At 39.7% G+C, this 24,598-nt stretch overlaps 1 protein-coding gene across 6 annotated transcripts in view; it reads left to right on the forward strand.

The window, feature by feature from the left end:
• Positions 1-24,598, forward strand: part of LOC131108260 (A-type potassium channel modulatory protein KCNIP2) — a 141,301-nt gene that overhangs the window by 108,240 nt on the left and 8,463 nt on the right. The window contains exon 2 of one of the 6 annotated variants that reach the window (XM_058059164.2): positions 23,749-23,851. The exons of 3 other annotated variants lie outside the window; for them this stretch is intronic. In XM_058059164.2, the coding sequence (XP_057915147.2) occupies positions 23,749-23,851 (103 nt within the window). Of the gene's footprint in view, positions 1-13,603; positions 14,620-23,748; positions 23,852-24,598 lie in introns of those variants that run through there. 2 more of the 6 variants (XM_058059165.2, XM_058059167.2) reach the window with 2 other exon arrangements.

Raw genomic sequence — 24,598 nt, forward strand, 5'->3', positions numbered from 1 at the left:
AGACACACACCATGACACAATGAGCATCTTTTGTATGCATATTTTGAGCATTCATTAAGAAAAATGACTGCGTGAGCCAACTTGCCAATGAATACTGAGACTAATGAGTTTTTTTTTTTCTATTGAATGAAGAAAAATTCAGATGACTTTATTAGACATTTATTGTTCGCTTGCTGGAAAGATGGAGCACTATTCTCAGCTCCATACACTATACGCACCACATTGAATATCCTGGCCTCGTATGAAAAGACTGAATTTATAGACCACGTTAGTTGGATAACGTATTTATCTCATTTGTCTGCTTTAGTACTTCTATTGGAAATGTGTTCTATAATTGGGTGTGTCATTTTCTGTTTAATAGTCATAATAGTTTGTATGATATTTGTTCCATCATACCATTCTTTTCAGTGTGTGGCCCCTGAGCATTTGGGATTTTGGAAGCACCCGAGCAGGTCTCGGGAGGCAAATTGACATCCCACCAATTTTTCAGTCCCCAAGTCCAAGTTTCCTCAAAGCTGCAAGGTGCAAATATAAGATTGAAGAGACTGTGAGGAGAAAGTGCACAATATACAGAATGTAGGGTGCAAGTTTACAAGGATTTGATAGATTTGAACGATGGCTGGAATGTTGGAGTGATATATGGATGTGTGCCTGAGGAAGCAAAATTTCAGTCTGCTGTTCTGTCTTCCTCTTTTCAAATGTTGTTACACCATTAATGCAACATAGTGTTCCCTCACCACATTAAGGTTCAACTTACTTTTTTTCTTAATAGAGTATAAACACACCTTGTGTTCTGCGTCCTTGTGGTGTATTTCCTACTGCTACCGACAGAGGGTTTTCTATACTCATGTTGAAGACTTGTGTAGCTATTAATTTATTAAAAAAAAAATAAAATAAAAAATAAAATCCCACAGGGGGCGGCACGGTGGTCGAGTGGTTAGCGCGCAGACATCACAGCTAGGAGACCATCGTTCAATTCCACCATCGGCCGTCTCTGTGTGGAGTTTGCATGTTCTCCCCGTGCATGCATGGGTTTTCTCCAGGTACTCCGGTTTCCTCCCACATTCCAAAAACATGCTAGGTTAATTGGTGACTCCAAATTGTCCATAGGTATGAATGTGAGTGTGAATGGTTGTTTGTCTATATGTGCCCTGTGATTTGGGAATTTGGGAAAGACCATTTTCTGATCCAACATGGCATGGTGGACACCAATTTTTGACTGATAGAACTTACTATACTTTGGTGCAACTTATAGTCTGCAAAATATGTTAGATACCTCACAGCTAGGAGACCCGAGTTCAATCCCACTCTTGGCCATCTCTGTGTGGAGTTTGCATGTTCTCATGTTTTCTCCGGGTACTCCGGTTTCCTCCCACATTCCAAAAACATGCTAGGTTAATTGGCGACTCCAAATTGTCCATAGGTATGAATGTGAGTGTGAATGGTTGTTTGTCTATATGTGCCCTGTGATTGGCTGGCAACCAGTCCAGGGTGTACCCCGTCTCTCGCCCGAAGACAGCTGGGATAGGCTCCAGCACCCCTGCGACCCTCGTAAGGAAAAAGCGGTAGAATATGAATGAATGAATGAAAATCCCACAGTTTTTGCAAATTTATGTTGTTTTGTTTCATTGTATTTTTGTGAGCCACAGCCCTTCTAACTTTGTTTGACAGTCCTTGAACCCACCATAGTTGTTTTCTCCAAAGCTGCACACTGTATTTTTTCCCATTTGTCTTTCACCTTATGCTTTTTCTCATATGCTGATTCTGTGTGGAAATGCATAATGGTAAGATTTCACGACATTTTTGAGTGCATATTTGTCACACTATAGTATTAATAGTCTCTATGAAAACAAACCCCAGGCTAGTAATGGTGTTAAATGGTTTGTTGTCGTTTTGTGCTTCTAAGTGTGTGTGGACAACAGTCGTAGAGAATCATGAGCCAACAACATTCTTATTAATAATCTATCCCTAGTCTAAAACCAAAGTGGATTAGCAGTAGATGTGGTAATAGGTGTTTTGTTTCTGTTTTATTAAAGGCCCCCCGATTATGTTAAGTTGAGTAATGATGTTTTACAAGTAATATGTGTCCCTATTGCCTGTTTAGGAGCACAAAGTGTAAAATAATCTATCATCTACTTCACTTGTTTGTTCCACTTTTGAGAAAAGAGGCACTCAAATTGTTGTTTTTGAAGTTCAAACAAAGAAAAAAGACGGAAAAATAAAGCTTTGAGGTCTGCAACCTAGCACATCAGTCAGCTAAAGACGTGAGAGCTAAAAGTTTGATCATTTTGCTTTTCTTTAAAAGGTTAACCTAGCATGGTGGTGCTGTTAAAATATGATGTCATGTTAGCAGTGTAGCACATACTGTATATGCTGGAGTTGCTCACATTTGTCCTGTTCCCCTATTGTATTTATGTACATACGTATGTTGTTGCATGTGATATATGGCATCTATTATGTTGGATACGTGCAGAGTTACGCTGTATATGTCAAAAGTGGATAAGGCTAACAATAGCTCTTCTTGGAGCCACAAACTCTGGAGAAGACAGACAGACACAAAACAGTATACAGTATTCTCAGTAGGGCTTACTAAGGCACTTACTGTCTAAATTCTAGCATCAAGGCTATATTTTGTCTATGAGACTTTATATATGTTATATATTGTTGTAGCTCATGGCACCAGCCATGACGAATTAGCTGTCGCGGTTAAAGCCTCATTTCCGAAAATTGACATAATCGGGGTAACAACTCTCAGCTAAAGCAGAGTAAACAAAAATAAACATTTCTTGAGGTAGATTGTCGACTCGGGTCAGTGTACTGTATTATTCATTAAAATAGTACTCATTCCAAAATGTTGTGTTGCTGCTGGATGTTCACACTGTGCGAGTGATACTTTACATACTTTTGGTAACATTTGGGTAGTCAAAGGTCAGCCTGTTCTTTCTATAAAAATAAAAATGCAGCATCTCAAAGTCAACAACAAGACAAGGGTGAAATACCTTTATGCTAAATCCATATAGAAAAATAAATTAAAATTTTTATTCATCACAGGTTTACTTATTTTTAGAAGTATCAAGATAAAAGTTTATAGTGACCTGTGGCAGAATTTAGTGAGATTTGTGAGAACTACATGAGAGTGCTGATTCAGTTGCACTGTTGCATCGGGATAAAAATAGGACAAATTGTAAATATGAGAAATTATGAAACAAAAGTATTTTTTTTTGGACATTTGAGTCCAGTGAATTATAACGGTCAGTTAGTGTCCCCATTGATACACACTGTGCATACAGTCCTGGGTGTTTATTATTATTCTCTGTTGACTAAAGAACCAGCAAGATCTCAGCAGTACACCGTTAGGCTCAGCAAAGCAGTTTTCCATCTTAAAAGTACATTACCATCATGATGTGTGTGTGTGTGTGTCAAAGAGAGAGAGAGAGATTAAGACATGGAGAGAGAGATAAGTGCAGGTAAATTGCTTGGCAGCCGTTAGGGCAAATACACAAACACTCATGCGTCCATTTACTCTGATTATAATTGCCCTTCAAAAGGCAACTTATAGAAAAGTGTGTATATGTTCTTGCTACCCTTTTTGATGAGAATACAGGAAAAACTGTATCAATTCTGCTTATTTTGAGTTACTGCTTGTGGTCAACTTTGTAAAGAGTAAGAAAACTAATGTGAGTGTAAAGTAAGATGTTCTTTTTGTCCTTGTCTGGGGCTGTTGCCCTCTGATGGCGCACTGGCCACAAGATGAGAGCCTGCTACACAGGAGGCTCCGGCAGAGGACATTCAATACACAATTCTCTCTATCCTTACATAGTATCTCTCTCTTGCTTTGTCTGTTTGGATCTGTGTCTTTTTCCTCTGCATCAATATCCCTCAGTATGATTAGAACACTTGTGTGTGTTGGAACTAGTTTTCTCCATATCGGGAACACCCTGGACTGGTTGCCAGCCAATCACAGGGCACATATAGACAAACAACCATTCACACTCACATTCATACCTATGGACAATTTGGAGTCACCAATTAACCTAGCATGTTTTTGGAATGTGGGAGGAAACCGGAGTACCCGGAGAAAACCCACACATGCACGGGGAGAACATGCAAACTACACACACAGAGATGCCCAAAGGGAGAGTCGAACCCTGATCTTCCCGATTTCCTGAATGTGTGGCCAACATGCTAGAATTATACGTTAAGTTTTATCGTCAAAATTGTGCTCGGTACCTTGATTTCTGATGAAGCGATTACATATGAATGTGGTTTCATAGTGACAGGTACCTCTCTAGGGTAAACATAAACAAGTTTGATACCCTTACACTACAGCCTCAAAAGAAACAATCTGGTAACCCCATCATCATTCCATTAGGCAAACAACCATTCACACTCAAATTCATACGTATGGACAATTTGGAGTGGCCAATTAACCTAGCATGTTTTTGGAATGTGGGAGGAAACCGGAGTACCCGGAGAAAACCCACGTATGCACACACAAAAAATGGAAACTCCACACAGAGATGGCCATGGGTGGAATTGAACTCGGGTCTTCTAGCTGTGAGGCCTGCGCGCTAACCACTTGAACGTCTTGCAGCCTTTTCAATTTTATTGAATACATGAAATTTTAAAGAAAATAGACACTTTTTGGGGAATTTTGCCAATAATCCACAATCCTTATGTAAGTAATTTCTGTGCTAATAAAGCCATATTCCTATGTTGTGACCATGTAGCAACACCATTAAGCACATTCATGATACTTAAAGTAGTTTACCCTGTTTTGGTCATTTTAAGCATTACCAGAAGTTAGTTCCTGTGTGCATTGATTTCACAGAGCCCATAGTGACTAATGCTACTTCCATCAGCACATAAAGCACATTAGCTATCATTAATAATGGCAGACTTCATGAGACCGACGACTACTTTTTACTTTTACTCCCCTCAGGCACAGAATGATGTTGCTACGTGCTAGGCAGATCCAGCTATAATGACACACTATGCCATTCTCGCAGTGGAAGTTCTGGAGGGGGGCGGTTGATTTTTCAAGGCGCATAGAATATTGTGTTTTAAGGCTATATTGACATGGTATATACCAAAAGAATGATTAGATTCTCATGTTTCATCAGAAAAAAGTCTGTTTCTACTTGTTTTTCATTTAGTAAACAGCAGTAGAACATAGGTAAGTTTTCAACAAAATACCAGTTTTCAACCAAAAAAATAGAAAAAAATACTTTTTATGAAAAACTATATTTTTTATTTCAAGCATAACTTTCATTTTTACACAAATTTAGCCATATATATATGTTGCCAAGATGTCTAAACATTTATGGCGCAACAGGAAAAACACTTAAACTTGACAGTGCTGTAAAATTTGCCTTCAGTGTGTAACCTCCTATGCACTACACAGCAAGATGCACTTTGACTTTCACTTCCTGGTTGTTGCAGGCCTGAGCCACGCCACCCCAATTTCAATGGGAAAGAAGCAGGTGCTCTTTAAAATTTACTTCTACCAGCTTTTGGCCGTTTTTGCATCTTAAAACTGCACCAAACTTGATTTCTTCTATTGTGTAGTTGCATCATCACCTCTTTGTGCCTCTCACGCAATAAAAAATAAATTATAAAAAATATAAAAGACATTTAAGTATGTCTTTGGGGTCAAGCGTTTGTTTTTTTTTAAATGGGAATTAAATGGGATTTTTTTTTAATCTCCCCCTTGCAGTGCCCTCCAAGAGAATGCCCCCCTGGGCAATTGCCCATGTGGTCCATAGCTAGAACCGCCACTGCATTCTCATTGCGTTATCATGTCATATAAGTGCTAAACGTTTCATGGACAAAATAAGATCGTAAAACGGCCACTGTTTCTCCCTGGGACGCAGACTATTGGGATGGCTGTATCTTCCAGCACAAGAACTGTGCTCCCCTTTTAGCTCGTAAGTTCAGCATCCTCCTCAGGTAAAAAATACTAAGAGTATTGAGCTTTCCTAGCAATGTTGTTGGGTCTAAGTTTAGAACCAGTATCCACTGCTTCAGTCTGGCTAGATCAGGGGTCGGCAAAATACGGCCTGGGGGCCACATCCGGCCCGCCAAGTGTTTGAATATGGCCCGCCCGTTCTTTCCAAAGTATTTAATATAAACTTAACATACAAACTGGCATCATAGCTTGAGCCAACTTTTTGATGGTTGAAGTAGCTGTTTTATCAATTTCGTTATTTGATGTGGTCTGCGGTTTAGAAAGTGCTCCTGAAAAAAAGGGACACAACACACACACTTTTACAGATACAATACTTCCAGGTGGACTGTTACGTGTAAAATATATAGTCTATGGTAATGGTTTTATTTCATTTGATTACAAGTGAATGCATCATATAATCAGTTTACAGTTCCACATGTCCAAAAGGAGTAGGAAGAAGCAAAGCTTATTAAATCCTACCCCTCCATCTGGTACTTTTACAATCAGTAACTGTTACATTTGTTCACTTCCTGCTTTCCTAATATAGTTTAAGGTTGTTTTTTTTTAAATTTTAAAATCTTGTAATGTTTCCTCCCGTATTGAAGTACGAGGTGATATGACCATACAATGACATTATGTGTAACATAATTAAACAACAAATTAACGTTTTGGAAATCCGAGGAAATACAGCTGGACTAAGTAGAGATTCTGGAAGATCTAGAAAGCTTTCTGTGCGGGTTATTATGTGTAGCTGCTCTAAGGGAATACACAACCCAATACAAAAGGCTGAATGAGCAAAATAGGTCCCCTTTAAGTTGCTGTGTGATGAGTTTAATGTTCCTTGTAAGATGAAACCGTGAGTCAGACTCTTATATTGAGCAATGTCCAATTTGTTCACTTCCTGCTTTCCTAATATAGTTTAAGTTTTTTTTCATTTTATTTTTGTCACGTACCGAAGTACGTCGCCCCCTCTATAAATTTTGTTAAAGCAATGCGGCCCGGGAGTCAAAACATTTGCCCACCCCTGGTCTAGGTGTTTAGTTGGTATGGTCAATTTGATGTCTTTTGGATGTCATTTCCTACCCCGTCAATGATGAACTTTGTGGGATTTTAACATTGCTGCTTTGCATTGTCAGCAAAGCAACCAGTTGGACGCAAACATCTGCCTCAACAGGCTCCCACGGGAATTGGACGCCAAGGAAGTTATGAAATCGCTGCGACTTTGCTGATTTAGGAGGGAATTTCAGCTGCTGGATGTTGTTTATTCTCTCTTGCTTACTCTGATGCTGGATTGTCTGCCTCAGTCAACTGCAGTACTGACAAGCCTTGCTGCGGGATTTACTCGCATAAAACATTCATGCGCTGGCAGTGGCTATTATTCACCATGTCTTACAGCAGCAACAATGGAAGGCTAAAGGTTGTTGTCATTAGGCCATCGATTTCAGTGTTGGTATGATCGTCACTCGTGGTCGGACTTTACTTAAATGTTTTTCTTTCCTTCAGGCCAGTTAATAGATTTGCAGAAATGGTATTCTGTTTTAATCAAACCTTCACGTTGGTTGTTGCGGTCTTTGTTTGAATGTCTAACTTTTGAACAACTGAGATCGAGTTAGCCGCTAGAAACTTTTCTGTGCAGTATCGACCTGTTGGGGATGTTTATCAGATTTATCTGCTTGAAACAGGAGGGAGGCTGGTGCTTTTGATTTGATTGGAATGTATTCAGTGGATTGCTGTGCTCGAACCGATTCTCATCACTTCAGAGCACATCATGCATTCCAAAAGTTGAAAGAAATAACTCTCAAAGTATGGAACTTCAGTAGTTATTGTAAGTGTGTGTGTGTGTGTGTGTGTGTGTACGTGGCATGTGTGTATGTCTCGGAAATTGTTAATAGCTTGTGATTTTTTCATTAAGGTCTCTGGAGGTGAATTTATATGAATAAAAAAGTAGCTCAGGTTGAGCAGGGCAGTGTGGCTCATTAAATGGCTTACGTTACACTGCCCTCTCCAGGTGTCTGTCTACATTGCTGCTATATGGGTCAGGAAAAAAATCAGGAAATTCCTTTGTGTTTTGCGTTCTACATCATCAAACACTCTGTTTGTTATTTTAAGGAAACATTTTCTAAAAGTGCCTAGTGGATTAGTGACTTTTGATGAATTAATTTCACTGTTTTTCTAGGTTTAAAAAAAAAAAAAGTTTTTCCCCTTAACAGCTAGTAGTTTCACTTTAGCTAATAAGACTTGGACTTTGTAGTGTAGTGTAGTGTAGTGTAGTGTAGTGTAGTGTAGCGTAGTGTAGTGTAGTTTGTAGTTGCATACTTGTGAAAAAAAGCCCAGTATTTTTGCCCACATATAATGATAATAATGATAATGATAATAATGATGATAATAATGATGATAATAATGATAATGATAATAATGATAATAATGATAATGATTATAATGATAATGATAATAATGATAATAATGATAATAATGATAATAATGATAATGATAATGACAATAATGATAATGATAATAATGATAATAATGATAATAATGATAATAATGATAATAATGATAATAATGATAATAATTATAATGATAATGACAATAATGATAATAATGCTAATAATGATAATGATAATAATGATAATGATGATAATGATGATGATGATGATGATGATGATGATGATAATAATAATAACAACAATAATAATAATTGCTGGGATAGGCTCCAGCACCCCCGCGACCCTTGTGAGGAAAAGTGGTTGAAAATGAATAATAATAATAATAATAATAATAATAATAATTCAAATAAATAAATATAAAAAATAAATACCAATAAGTATATATAAATATATAAATAAAATATATGTAAAGTTAAAACCATTCTGCAACCATCAGCAGCAGGTATTAAAATATCAATGTATATTTGAGTCTTGAGTAAATAAGCGTAAATGTCTAACTTGTTCACCCATTTCCAGTTTTCTTCTCATATCATCAAATAAATAATTGAAACCCCAAAGTTAATATGACATTCATGGTGAGCGTATGTAATTCTGACCTCAACCGTACATGTCAGTTTTAATGCAATATATGAGTAAGTTAGAATTTCAAATTTGGCTCTTTTGAAAAGGTCAGCCAGTGAAAAACCCTAATTAAGAGACCAGAAGAAACATCTTTATGATGTTCACTTCAGCTCTAAATGCATCAGCATGCATAGAAGTACATGGAATATATATATACTTTATCTACAGTGGTGGGGAAAAGTGTTTGCTCCCTTCTTGATTTCTTATGTGGTTGCTTGTATGTCATGCCTACATGTTTCATATTATCAAACACATTTAAATATTAACCAATGACATTACAAAATGCAGTTTTTAAAGAAAACATCTTAGTTATTAAGGGAGAAAAATATCCAAATCTACATGGCCCTGTTTTTTTGAAGTGTGTGGCCCATCACATCTGGTGTAAAAGTAATGCCGCATTTCAGAAAAAGAACATCATACCAACAGTATAATATGGCGGAGGTAGTGTGGTGGTCTAGCTGTTTTGCTGCTTCAGGACCTGGTAGACTTACTGCGATAAATGGAACCATAAAATGAAAAATCCTGAAGGAGAATTTCCGACAACCAACCTGGGTTCTGCAGCAGGACAATGCAGATCCACCACTAAATGGCCAGCCAATCACAGAGCACATATAGACAAACAACCATTCACACTCACATTCATACCTATGGACAATTTGGAGTCGCTAATTAACCTAGCATGTTTTTGCAATGTGGGAAGAAACCGGATTACCCGGAAAAAAACCACAGGGAGAACATGCAAACTCCACACAGGGATGCCCAAGCAGAGAATCGAACACAGATCTTCCCGATCTCCTGACTGTGTGTGTCCTACAACTTTTTCAAAATACTGTACATAAAATATCTCCACATAAGTAATTAATTTAGACCAGCAATCAATCAAATTTTGGCAACTGTTCATGAGAACTTCATGCTTAAAAACCCCTTTTGCAGTATTAAAAATATCCCCACAAGCTAATGATTTATGCAAATTACTCTCTAATTTTCTTATCTAATTGGAAGCACTAGCCAATTTTGAGCATCATTTGTCAATGACCTCAGCAGAGTCACATGTACATGCACACTCACACACACACACACACACTTCACACTGTTTCTCTCTGTTAGACATTTTAATCAGTTTTGGGGGGGAATAATTGCTCAGGTAGACGTCTAAATATGGAGGTATTTCAATTATGTGCTGTGTCTGCCTTCAGGCAAGATGTGCGACTACGAGACTAATCAAATACGACGTGTTAACCCAAAATTGTATCATTGTGTGCGTGTGTGTGTGTGGTGATTTTGTGGTTGTGTGAGTGTGTGTGTGTGTGTGTGTGTGTGTGCATGTATTTGGGGTGACAACAGATCAGAATCTCTCTAGGGGTGTCTTGCAGATGTGTTGTACTGCATCTTAAAACAGGTCAGGCTAAAGTAAGATCCTGCAGTAAGAGCTTCAAATGTCCTTTCAAGAAAAAGCATCTATTACTATTTCAGAGACATAATATTGATAACAGATTGTTTATATATATGTTTATATGGTCTTTCTTTCAGACCTACAAAATATTCCAAACAATTACAAAGGCAGAATGTAATTAACTAATTCAATCCCAGCCATTTTTCAAAATAACAACCTCTCTAGACGATTTTGACATTAGCCACTATATTATCGAATATAATTATATTTGCTAATATGATAATATAATATTATAATATAATTATATGAATATTATCTATTATGAATATTATCTTCTATAGCTTGAATAACTTACCAAAAGAAAGATACAACTCATGACTTTCTTCGGGGAAAAAAGTGCATTTCCACCCTTTTCCGTTCATTAGTAACCAGAAGATAGAACATCGGTTTCAGGAAAATATCAGTTACCAACTAAAAAGGGAGAAAAGATGCATTTCAAGTGTAATATTTGACATGAATATTTTGCCTTTGTGACAGATCAAATATCTAAACAACTACACCACAACATAAACAAATATTTATATTTAAGTAATATTTTATTTATTTAATAAAACTAAATTAATAAAAACTAATTAATATAAAAATGAAATAAAAATATAATTAATATAAACTAAATAAATGTTCGTATTTGTGTTTGTAAAATTTCACCACAGTGCGTAGCCTTCTGCACACTACACACTCAAATGTTTTGCTGTCTAACAAAGGCAAAAATATTCAGAGTGGGTACTACCATCTAGGGGTGTCAACGATTTTTTATTTGCAATATATTGATCTTCCTACCTAGTCTCCATGTATGACAAATATTCTCCTGCTCTCCGAGAGAACTGTGTCTCGCTCCTCTTTCATTGTCGATTGAACTCTACGACTACAAAGGGTGTCTGTGAATGTACTGGCCTGAATATGTCATCGTATTCCGGGAAGCAACGCGGCCTGTTTCATTAAATGTTGTCGTAGGTGTATGCAAAATATACTGTAAGACAATGTATGCAGGGTTTCATCAATCAACTTCTCTTTGCCCATGCAAGACAAAAGACACAATCAAGACCTTGTATCATCATGTCACATCTTTCAAGGACATTCAAAATGGCGCCTTGGGAACTCTCTAAACGACAGTGACTGACAACTGTGGGCGACTGTGCAGGGCTCTATTTTTTATGGCTTTGACCGCAAAATCATAGCTTGGTATCATTTTGGGTCCCGGCATTCTGCCACTGATTACTTGTAGTTTGTTGAGGTGTGGGCTTCATGGTCTTATTTGGACTCAAAGGACCATAAATCTTCATACAAACAAATCAAACGCTCCTTTAGACCTGTCTTTACCCCCCCCCCCCCCCCGGCGCCTGCTTTGACATACAGTGAATAGTACAGAATGTACTGTACATACTGTATCTCGTCTACCTTTCCTGTGAGGCTTCCACTTCCTGACCTCCAGCGTTATTGAACTTTAATGAAGAAGCCAAGCGAATTCACTTCCCATATTGTTTTAATGTCCATCTCTTATTGAACAATGGATCAATCTCGTAACCTTTGAATGGATGTTTTTTTTTCCAGAACCATCCATCCATTCTCTATACTGTTCAGGGTTATGGGGAAGCTGGAGTCTATCCCAGCTGATTTAAGGCAAGAAGACGGAATACACCCTGGACTGATCACCTGTCAATCACAGGGCCTATATAGACAAACGAGTTGCACTCGCATTCACTGATTAACCACAGAGTCTCCTACAGTTGGCAAGTATACGTAGGTGTATGATATCCAACAGCAAAAAAACAGCAAAGTCTCGAAATAACGTAAAAATATGCATCCATGTTATATATTCCTGATGTAGTTTTTACATTAATTCCACAAGATGATTTCTTTTAGTATAATAAGTGTGCACGGTGGTCAAGTGGTTAGCACGCAAACCTCACAGCTAGGAGACGAGGGTTCGATTCCACCCTCGGCCATCTCTGTGAAATTTGCATGTTCTCCCCGTGCATGCGTGGGTTTTCTCCGGGTACTCCGGTTTCCTCCCACATTCCAAAAACATGCTAGGTTAATTGCCGACTCCAAATTGTCCATAGGTATGAATGTGAGTGTGAATGGTTGTTTGTCTATATGTGCCCTGTGATTGGCTGGCGACCAGTCCAGGGTGTACCCCGCCTCTCGCCCGAAGACAGCTGGGATAGGCTCCAGCACCCCACACGACCCTCGTGAGGAAAAAGTGGTAGAAAATGAATGAATGAATGAATAAGTGGTCGGTGTCTAGCAGCTTTATTTACATCTACATGTACTTTAAAATGTTGGTTGCACTACTCAACTGTTAAACTGTCATGATGTGCTATATATATATATATATATATATATCACTATATTGACAGTTACTATGGTACCCATTATGTCATTGTATGGTCATATAACCAGGTACTTCGGTATATGTGACGAAAAAAAAATAATAACAAAAACTTAAACTATATTAGGAAAGCAGGAAGTGAACAAATGTAACAGTTACTGATTGTAAAAGTACCAGATGGAGGGGTAGGATTTAATAAGCTTTGCTTCTTCCTACTCCTTTTGGACATGTGGAACTGTGAACTGATTATGTGATGCATTCAATTGTAATCTGATGCATGTTCAAATGACCATAAACTCAAGCATGTTACACTAGGCTGGCGGACCGGTTTCCGCCTTCCTGCTATTACAACATTGGTTCTCTTGCTTGTGTGTTGTGCAATATAATTAATCAATATACTGTAATGAGTTTTCACATGTCAGAAATAACAGCCTCACTCCCATTATCACTTGCTTAACACCTCTTCCTCCTTGTGCTTTTGTTAAATAAACACCCCGGCTATAATTAGACCATTGACAGTATACCAGGTCATCACGGGAGCTGGAGGCAGTCCCAGCTTGACTTTTGTAATCTACCATTGCAAATGGGCATTGAGTGAGAATTGATTGCAACGCCATTTGCATCCAAGGTCAGCTACCAACAGCCCTTAAAAATGAAATTAGCTTTCTTCTCATTGCTACACTAAAGTGAGGATTCTCTGTCCGTCATTGGACGTGTTGTGCGATTAGCTCCACCTACTGCGTCTATTGTGAAAGCCAGAATGTAAAAAAAGTTTGAGAATAGGACGAGTGACAGATGCGACAGTATTATTCTCACATTCCCGCTGTACATAATTACAAATGCAACACGTGATTGTTGCCAGATTGTATCTCCAGGCTGTGTGGTTGCTTGTGTATGTGTGTTGATTTTACGCTCGGGGAGAGAGACAGCGGACACATCTGTGACTTTGTCCAATGTAACCGACTTTTTCCGATGCCGCCACGTCTTTTTTTGTGCTTCTTCTAAATTTGTCCTCCCAACACACACGCTCTCCCTGCTAGATTCTTCATTTGTTATTTGAATGCGTCCCGATGTTGCTGTTATTTTCTTCACGCTTCAACTCTCCTTGTCTCATCTCAATTCATTACCCTCCTTCCCTTTTTTTCCCACCCCTCCTTAATCTAGCGTATGTAGTAGCCCTCCTCTGCTCCTCCCCCACGTCCATCATTCCTTCACTCACTGGCCCAATTAAACATGGGGAGGGGACACAGCGGGAGTAGAGGTAAGGTGAGGAAGAGGCGGGAGGACAGACAAACGAGTGAAGACAGTTTGAGAGTCAGTATCTGGAAGAGCAAACAACTGCCGCCATCACTTTCAGGACACACACACACACACACACAGTGAATTGTGTGAACTTCACCTGGAGCTTAAACAACCTCTGACAGCCTCTGAGGTGGCAGCTGTGGGGGCAGAGCGGCGAGTAGACAGTCCTGCTCACATTCTCGATGAGGGAACGCAGGGAATAACAATCCAGCTTCTGTGATGAGGATGCTGTGTAGTCTCGGGATGGCTGGAGAGATACGGCACATGGAGGGAGACTGAAGAGTTGAAGACATCTGTGATTGGTGGGGCGCTGGTGCAAGATTTTTTGACTGGCAGAATCAGAGAGAGAGGAGGATAAGGGGAAGAAGAGAAAAAAAAAGGATGCAACTGTTCTTCCGAGAAAAGTGGGAGGTGGAGGGGCTGCAGACTGTGGGCATCCTCTTGGTGGTGTGCAGCTCCCTCAAACTGATGCACTTTTTGGGGCTCATCGACCTTACCACGGCAGGTAAGACTAATGGTAAGAGAAGTTACAGTGATGTTTGAGGAGGAAAAATAACAAGAAGTTGGATACTTGATTATCTGCACGTACTACACACTCTATCCTTGGATACTCCATTCAGGAGCGGGATATTTGGAACACCTTTGTCTGATGCAGTGCAGGTTTACACCACATTGTTAACGGTAATTTTTCCAGAAAGACATATATACAGTAAATATACTACTCGGAAAAATATTGGGGACATTGGACTTCCGGGTGAAATTTCAGTATAAAGCAAAAATGTACTATAAGCTTTCCAGGTGAACTTAACTTTGAAATACTCCTGTCCAAATGTTCAATATTTAAGTACTTTTTTGCACTACTTGCTATTCCCTAACAAGGAGCTGGAGGGCAAAATTCCCAACAGGTGACTTTTTAAACACAGTATGCTGTTCTGTGACACTCGAAGCTCAGAGGTCACTTTCTTCTGACAACATCCTGTTTGAAACCTTGCAATAGTGAGGTACCGTTGATCAATTTTTAGGTGTTTTCTTGCTCCCATGATGATGTGGTAATTTATTGGTCAATTCATGGATCGCAGTTTTGGAAATTTTGATGTTCCGCTCCTTGTTGGAGAAGTTTCATCTGGAAATTATACCTGGAAGTTGAATATCCCTAACTTTTTGGGAGTAGTGAATGTGTGTAGCTGTTCTAGACAACCATGCGTTCCATAAGGGCTCAAACCAGGGTAGGCAGAATGAATGCAATGAAGGTCCAATGTCCAACTCTCCACTTGAAGAAGTGGATTACACTTGGTCATTCCTCTACCCTGAGACCTGTCCAACTTGGGTGTCCCACGTGAAGTCTCTCGCTGGTATGGCTCTGAGGTTCACTGAAGCACATAAATCCCCTGGAAATCATTCAGGGAAGAAACTCAAAAATAAAAATGAAAAGTAAAAAAAAATATTGAGTTTTCAACTCAAATATTTTGGTTTAAGCGGGCAAAGAATTTATTTCGGGTGTACCCTGCCTCTTGCCTGAAGTCAGCACAGCTAGGCTCCAGCATGTCCCCGCAACCCTGGTGAGAACAGGAGGCATATACAACAAATGAACAAATTAATTAAAAAAAATATCATAACGTTGGTTTCAATGTGAGGATAAGCGGCATAGAAAAATTTAAATATATATATATATATAATAGCAGTGGTCCAAATACAGATCTTTGTGGAACCCCAGATTTCACTTTTAGCATTTTCAATAATAAAATTATTCCATCACTGTTATTCTTATACTTTGATTTTCCTCTGGCTACTTTATTAGTAGCTACAGTATCTAACATATTCATTCATTTTCTACCGTTTATCCTCACGAAGGTCGCGGGGGTGCTGGAGCCTATCCCAGCTGTCTTCGGACGAAAGGTGGGGTACACCCTGGACTGGTCGCCAGCCAATCACAGGGCACATATAGACAAACAACCATTCACACTCACATTCATACCTATGGACAATTTGGAGTCGCCAATTAAACTAGCATGTTTTTGGAATGTGGGAGGAAACCGGAGTACCCGGAGAAAACATGAGAACATGCAAACTCCACACAGAGATGACCGACGGTGGGATTGAACTCGGGTTCTCCTAGCTGTGAGGTATCTAAAATATTTTGCAGACTATAAGTTGCACCAAAGTAAAAGTTGTATCAGTCAAAAATTGGTGTCCAAGGTGTTTCCCACCGAAGTCCTCCATGCCATGTTGGAACAGAAAATGGTCTTTCCCAAATTGTTCTCACAAAATTAGAAGCACAGATTTTTTTTTTTGGTTCCATCCACTGATTGATTTTTAAATGTCCATCCATCTATTATCTTCTGCTCATCTGGGTCAAGGTGGCACCAGCAGGGATGTCCTTCCCTGTCTCTCCCCACCTTCTCCAGCTTGACAGAACACAGAGGTGTTCCCAGACCAGCTGTGAGACATAGTCCCCCCAGCATGTCCTATGTCTGTCCCGAGGCCTTCTCCTGGAACACCTCCCCACGGAGTTGCCGAAATAGATGCCCGTGCTACCTTCAACTGACTCTACTTTGGGAAAACACATTACAGTCAACTGTATTCATAGCTCGGCTGTTTATTACATGATGTGGAATGGAGCTGCAGAATTGGTCGTAGGAATTGAAGAAGTCTGAGGACGGTTTAAGAAGAGAAACATTCACTGTTTGATGCAGCTCATCCCGTCTTAATCTTCAGCAGCGTGCTGTATCAACATGCTGGCTGCATTGTCTTTGCCTTGAGAAGCTCCTCAGATCTCTCGGGTTTATGAATCGAGAGCCTCCTTCAAAAATGAAGACGGAAGAAATGTGTTGCCAGGAAGTTAAAAATAGAGCTGATTTGTGTTGTTTCCTGAAGTTATGATGGCCTGTCAGCACGCAGGGGCATACTGTTAGACTAATTGCACAATCTACAAGGGGCATTGTGAATAAGGAGTGTCATTTACCCTGGTCATGATCAGGAATATTTTCTGCAGGGATTCATGAGATTTGTATTTTGTTTATGCAATTCTACATACTTTTGCCACTGAGGCATTGAAACATCAGATGTTAAACATCTTTCGGTCTGTCTCTCATATACCGTGTCCAAAGTGCAGCCCACCGCTCATTCGAAAAATAGGAATTAGTAAATGAACAAAAAAAAAACAGAAAAGAATAGCATAAATTTGAAATATAATGAGAAATCAACAAAATAAAGTTGGATTTTTTTGAAAAATTAGCTAAAGGAAAAACAGTCATTCATTCATTCATTTTCTATCGCTTATCCTTATGAGGGTTGGGGGTGCTGGAGCCTATCCCAGCTGTCTTTGGGCGAGAGGCGGGGTACACCCTGGACTGGTCGCCAGCCAATCACAGGGCACATATAGACAAACAACCATTCACACTCACATTCATACCTATGGATAATTTGGAGTCGCCAATTAATTGAACTCGGGTCTCCTAGCTGTTCGGCCTGCGTGCTAACCACTCGACTGCCATGCAGCTCCTTTTATTTAAAAATAAATATATTTTTCCCTCAACATTGTACACACAACACCCCATAATGACAACATGAGAAACGTTTTTATGAAATATTTGTAATTGTCTTAACAATTAAAATACTCCATGATTTTAAGACGGTATTTATTCCCTAGAAAAAAGTCTGAAAAAGACATCAGTTAACATCATTGATCAATTACAGAACGTTCGAGTCAAACTGAAATGCATGCCAATTTTTACCATAAGAAAGAAATCAAATCCAATTAATAGTTATTCTAGTTGGCCGCACGGTGGATGAGTGGTTACCATATTGGCCACACAGTCAGGGGATCAGGAAGGACCTGGATTTGATTCTTGGTTAATTGGCGACTCCAAATTGTCCATAGGTATGAATGTGAGTGTGAATGGTTGTTTGTCTATATGTGCCCTGTGATTGGCTGGCGACCAGTCCAGGGTGTATCCCGACGTCAGGTGGTATAGGCTCCAGTATACCACGCGACCTTGCACAAAGTTGTTCGATCAATAAGAAAAACAATGACTTGTGGCACAGTTGTGTTAGCAAATAATTACAGAGTCAACCGGTGATGATGTCATAGACGGGTGACGGAGTTAACAATGACGCCACTTTTAAGAAGAGAACAGTCAAGCAGCTGAGAAATTGTCTTTTTGCAATCCCATCATTGTAATCTACTAGTTATTCCATTGGTATTGAAAATGAAGGAGGCGGCACGGCGGACGAGTGGTTAGTGCGCAGACCTCACAGCTAGGAGACCAGAGTTCAATTCCACCCTCGGGCATCTCTGTGTGGAGTTTGCATGCGTGCATGCGTGAGTTTTCTCCGGGTACTCTGGTTTCCTCCCACATTCCAAAAACATGCTAGGTTAATTGGCGTCTCCAAATTATCCATAGGTATGAATGTGAGTGTGAATGGTTGTTTGTCTATATGTGCCCTGTGATTGGCTGGCGACCAGTCCAGGGTGTACCCCGCCTCCCGCCCAAAGACAGCTGGGATAGGCTCCAGCACCCCCAGCAACCCTGAATGAATGAATGAAAATGAAGGTCTTCCATGGTGGTTTTATATTCATGGTTGTCTTACATTTGGGTCAATGTAAAGCATCCCTGTGTCTAATTGAATAGGCACATCCGGGGGTTTAAGTTAAAATTACATTCAGAGAGCTTGAAATCGCATCTCACTGTAAAAATGCATGAATGAAGCACAATAAATTAAACGTCTAATGTTATTTTTTTCCCTTCAGCTCAGTCGAATGAAGGTCTTAAAGCAGTCGAACAAGAGAAATGACAGCATCAGCATGGTTTCTTTGATTACACGAGGGGCACCACCACACAGGGCCCCCCCTACAGGGATATGTTTGTATGCATATGTTTATTAAAATCAGGTTAATCCCTCAGCGATCCCTCACTTTCCTGGAGACACGCTGACTTGTGCCGGAGCACATTTACAATTACAACATGCAGCGAATTTCATGATTCCCCCAGAGGCCAAAAAGAAACGAGGAAAAACATGAGAGGAAGAAAGACAGGAATAAAAAGTCACTGAATTGACTATTCCTGAACAAATTATTATAATTTTATTGCGTCTAAAGGTAGAAGATATGGAACATCTGGTTCCCCCCTAAAGACACGTCTACTTGGACGAATGGAAAGATGTAATGATTCATGTAATTTTAGTCAATGATATGTGAAATATATGGACATAATAATAATGAATTCTGCGTTGTTGATGAATGTAATTAAGCCCCTCATTGTGCTCTGTGGATGCTGTCATTCTGAATCAAGATGTGACAGAGTTTGTTGGTGGTGAACAGATGGAATATGTTCTCACAAGACTTTAGTAGGATTACATACAAAAGTCACTGGGAAATTAGGGCTTTTACTTTAAAATAGCTTTAGCATTTACCACCCAACTTTTGGATATCTTGTATACAATTTTCAAAAATTATGGCAAAATACAGAAATCCCTAGTTTGTTGTGATTAATTGGTTCCATACCGGACTGTTAATTTTGTTAACTTTTAACTTCTAATAAGTTTTTAACATTATTAGAAGGGCTGCACGATGGATGAGTGGTTAGCGTGCATACGTGGGTTTTCCTCACACATTCCAAAAACATGCTAGGTTAATTGGCGACTCCAAATTGTCCATAGGCATGAATGTGAGTGTGAATGGTTGTTTGTCTATATGTGCCCTGTGATTGGCTGGCGACCAGTCCAGGGTGCACCCCGCCTATCGCTCAAAGACAGCTGGGATAGGCTCCAGCAACCCGTTAACCCTTGTGAGGATAAGCGGTAGAAAATGAATGAATGAATGGCAAAATACAGAAATCCTTTGTTTGTTGTGGTTAATTGGTTCCATACCCGACTGTTAATTTTGTTAACTTTAAAGTTTTTAACATTATTAGAAGGGCTGCACGATGGATGAGTGGTTAGCGTGCATACGTGGGTTTTCTCCAAGTACTCCAGTTTCCTCCCACATTCCAAAAACATGCTAGGTTAAACATGTGACTCCAAATTGTCCATAGGTATGAATGTGAGTGTGAATGGTTGTTTGTCTATATGTGCCCAGTGATTGGCTGGCGACCAGTCCAGGGCGTACCCCGCCTCTCGCCTGAAGACTGAAGACAAATAAAAAGTATAAGAATAACAGTGACGGAATAATTTTATTATTGAAAATGCTAAAAGTGAAATCTGGGGTTCCACAAAGATCTGTATTTGAACCACTGCTATTATATATCATCATATCATCCATTGAAACCAGTGTTATGATACTTTTTTAAATTAGTTTGTTCATTGGTTTTATCACCAGGGTTGCGGGGACATGCTGGTGCCTATCCGAGCTGACTCCATTCAAGAGGCAGGGTACACCCAAAATAAAAAGAAAATGAATGAAGCTTATTAGAGCCTCCTAGACATGAACTAACACCCCTATAGTCAACTTTCCACTCCTATTACACAATATAGAGAAGATAATAAGACCAAGTTAAACATTTAAGGCCCTGTGATTGACTGGCGACTAATCCAGGGTGTACCCCGCCTCTCACCCAAAGACAGCTGGGATAGGCTCCAGCACCCCCCGCGACCCTCGTGAGGAAAAAGCGGCAGAAAATGAATGAATGAATGAATAAACATTTAAGACTCTTGCTCGTGTGTGATGCTATACATGTCGGGCGTGGCATGGGTTACGTAGGTCGTAATTTGTGATATTTACAGTATATATATATATATATATATATATATATATATATATATATATACACAGTGCGTGTAAAAAGGCTAGGTAAACAGTAGCCTAATGCCTCCTGTTCCCCGTCCTCCCCCTCGGAACTATGACCACATCTTCTTTACTTTTGGAACCAAACAGCTACAAAATTCCCTCCCTACACACCCAGCCAGTATCTGTCTAATTTGTATTGTGGCTCCCAGCGCCAGCCCCCGAGCCTGTACTGTCATCCCCACGCAGCACTCCAGCCCCCCCCCCCGGAAACCTGTTGGCGACAGTGGACCTCCTGACACCGCTCCACACTGCCAAGATCCATTGGCAGAAAAAGACGCTACATCAATGGCCTTCAACCTGAAAACCGCATCACATGCACCTAATCTGTGATGACTGAACAAACTGAATGCTCCGTAGCAAATGAGATCAGAATGTGACCACGTTATTAGCCTCAAAATGTCATATATTGGCTGCACGGTGGAGAGTGGTTAGCGTGCAGACCTCACAGCTAGGAGATGATGGTTCAATTCCACCCTCGGCCATCTCTGTGTGGATTTTGCATGTTCTTCCCAATGCATGCGTGGGTTTTCTCCGGGTACTCCGGTTTCCTCCCACATTCCAAAAACATGCTAGGTTAATTGGCGACTCCAAATTGTCCATAGGTATGAATGTGAGTGTGAATGGTTGTTTGTCTATATGTGCCCTGTGATTGGCTGGCAACCAGTCCAGGGTGTACCCCGCACTCTCGCCCGAAGACAGCTGGGATAGGCTCAAGCACCCCCTGCGACCCTTGTTAGGATAAGCGGTAGAAAATGAATGAATGAATGAAAATGCTAAAATTGAAATCTGGGGTTCCACAAAGATCTGTATTTGGACCACTGCTATTATATATCATATATATATATATGAGGATAAACAGTAGAAAATGAATGAATGAATCATATTGGCCATAATTGTGGTGTGATGCTTCTCGTCTGGTTTATGACGCTGCTGCTGAGGGATTGGGTAAATGGTGATTTTGATGGCAATAGTGATGGAAGGGATTGACTTTGACAGGACTTTTGCTAAAAAAAACAAAAAAACTAATTGTCTTCACTGGGGGAGTACTTCATTGTTGTTGCTTACTTTCTTGTGTAGCCTAAATAATGTGTCATTTTGCTATTATTCAAAAGATAGACACTTTCCACACGAATCAACGATAATTAATTTTTTTTTTGGTTTATTTTGTTTGATTTGCAAATTGTACTAAATCGCACCCACTCAATCCTTTCAGGCTTCCTCTTGCAGTTTATCAACATCTTTGTCTTTATCTTTGGTGTGTTTTATGGTTTAATTTCTTTGTTCCAAGCAAACCTTACCCCTGTATTATTATAAAAGCTTACTCCAATGCTGGTCTGTATGTTTAAATTCAGCATGTGTCCCCATTACTCAGAATTGTAAAAAGGTAGCCGTGCAGGTTCAGAGCCATACACCATGCATGCAAGGGGTGTGGCCTTGACAGCCCTGCAGTAAATTGTGTGCGGTGTGCATATGGCACCGAGGGATGCACAGTGCAGGGTAGAAACTGAATTTGCATTAAATATGCTTGTTTTGAACAAGACGTACTGCAACGTCGTCCCTGTTATAGACTACCCTGTTCTGCTTTAGACTTTATTGAGGCTATACATCAAGGACAGTAACTAGCATACGTCTATGCATGCATATGGCATGTTTATATACCCAAGTGCAAAAAATACTTGGCATTTATTTGAAGGAGGCGTTCATTAGAGAGAAAAACTTAATTTGTGCAGAAGCTTGTGAAAATGCTGACGGGGATATCAGTCTGTTGACTTTTGCTTCAACCTACCAGAAGCTCTATTGCAAAGTTACAATAGCAAGACAAGATTTAACACTCTAAACTAGTAAAAAAAAAACGAAGATGTGAGCTGTACTGCAATATGCCTTTTTAAGACGGCCCTAGTTGCACGGCTGTAAAACCATACCTGCTCTTTGATTGATAAACCCAATTCCAATGGCTTGGTTAGCCCAACGTATAAAATTCCTGTCTTTTACGTCTCATTTTGTGTGCCACTTGCGGACCTCACAGCATTGGTGTAACCGTGACAACATGAACTGAACTGTACCTGTATAAAAGGCACCAACACAGAATGGGAGGGTCAAAGAAAGACAAAGATTGACAAGATTGACAATTTTCTGTGTCTGTGTATAGGGGATCAACACTTAATATGTGGTACTGTGTGAAAGGGCACACTGATGGCAATATCAAAATTCTGTATAAAAGTGAATAGGTCATGGTGGATGACCTGGGCATTTTTCGGCTTCTGAGGTCTTAACAAAGGCGCAAATCTGTGTGTAATACCCATTTTATCTTCACAATATCTACTTTTACTAAGTTCTGTGTAAAAGGCACTGGTAATACCTGCCAGTTTTGGCTTAGTTTTGCCAATTTTGCAGTATTTATGTGTGAACTTCTACCGACTAGCACTACCTTTTCATGAGGAGGATAAAGATGGGGTAGCGTTCAAGTGGATACATCCACCATCGCAGACAGAAAATAATTTAAAACCACTACCTTAACCCTTTTATGGGATATTTGGTTGATATCGTTTGCATCCATTGTTGCCGTGGGAACTTAGAAGCAAATGGAGCAATTTGTGGGTCCGCGTGTGCTTCTTGTAAGTAAGGACTATGTTGTAAGTGTGGCAAATTAGATGTCACTCTTAAGTCTTCCATTGAGTGGTTGTGGTTTCTATTGAGTGAAGTGGGTCTCCCATTGCTTACCCGGGTCAGCAGGAGCATGTCGGCCTGTTATTATGTGTGTATGGCATGGTGTGAATTGTGGTATGAACTCATATGTGTGTATGTGTGTGTTTGTGCATGCATTTAAGCGATATGTCTAACCTCTGTGGTTGGTGATTGCAGGCAATCCTTCCACCATCCAAAGCAAAAAAACCATAAAGCAGCGATTCCTCAAGCTGCTGCCGTGCTGCACGCCCTCGGCCACCCCCTCAATCAGTGAAAGCAAGTCCTCATTCACTCTATGCACATCTTTAGTTTATCCTAGTGTGTTCTTATTCCCAGAAGAATTGAGCCCATACAGATACTGACACGTTCAGGGCACAACAGGCCCTACAAAGCACTCAAACTCCTGGGAGATATATACTGGATGCTTTTGTTTTCAGGTAGAACACAGGTCTTAGTTTTTTTTTTTGTTTGTTTTTTTTTACTTTATTTGGATCGTTTTGAGCGTTTGGAGCCTATCCCAGCTGTCTTCGGGCAAGAGGCAGGGTACACCATGCAAACTCTACACAGAGATGGCCGAGTGGGGAATTGAATTCAGTTCTCCTAGCTGTGAGGCCTGCGTGCTAACCACTCTGTCACCGTGCAGCCTATAAAATTTATAATTATCATTATTATTATTATTAGGTGTGTTTTGATATGGTTACTGTCCAACAAATTGACGCTAAATGATATTATTGTCAACATTTTTTGAGACTAAATAAATCACTAATGTTATGATATATACTAAAATGTCACAATAATGCAATATTTCCTTAAATGTGTCATGTTTCACTCTGTAAAGTTGTGGACTTGACGCTTATGACAAGTATTTTCTCACAGGCATTATGTACGATCCGTAAAACATTTGCAGCATTTCTAGAAATGCTGGCTTTTCAACTGTATTGAAAGCGAAAGTGCATCTGATGTTGCACTTTTATTCTGAAAGATCTGATATATATGTATTATGTATTTATGAATATATGTATTTTGA

This window comes from Doryrhamphus excisus, linkage group LG20, assembly GCF_037039965.1.
Source record: "Doryrhamphus excisus strain RoL-2023G ecotype Guam linkage group LG20, RoL_Dexc_Guam_v1.1, whole genome shotgun sequence".
NCBI lineage: Eukaryota > Metazoa > Chordata > Actinopteri > Syngnathiformes > Syngnathidae > Doryrhamphus > Doryrhamphus excisus.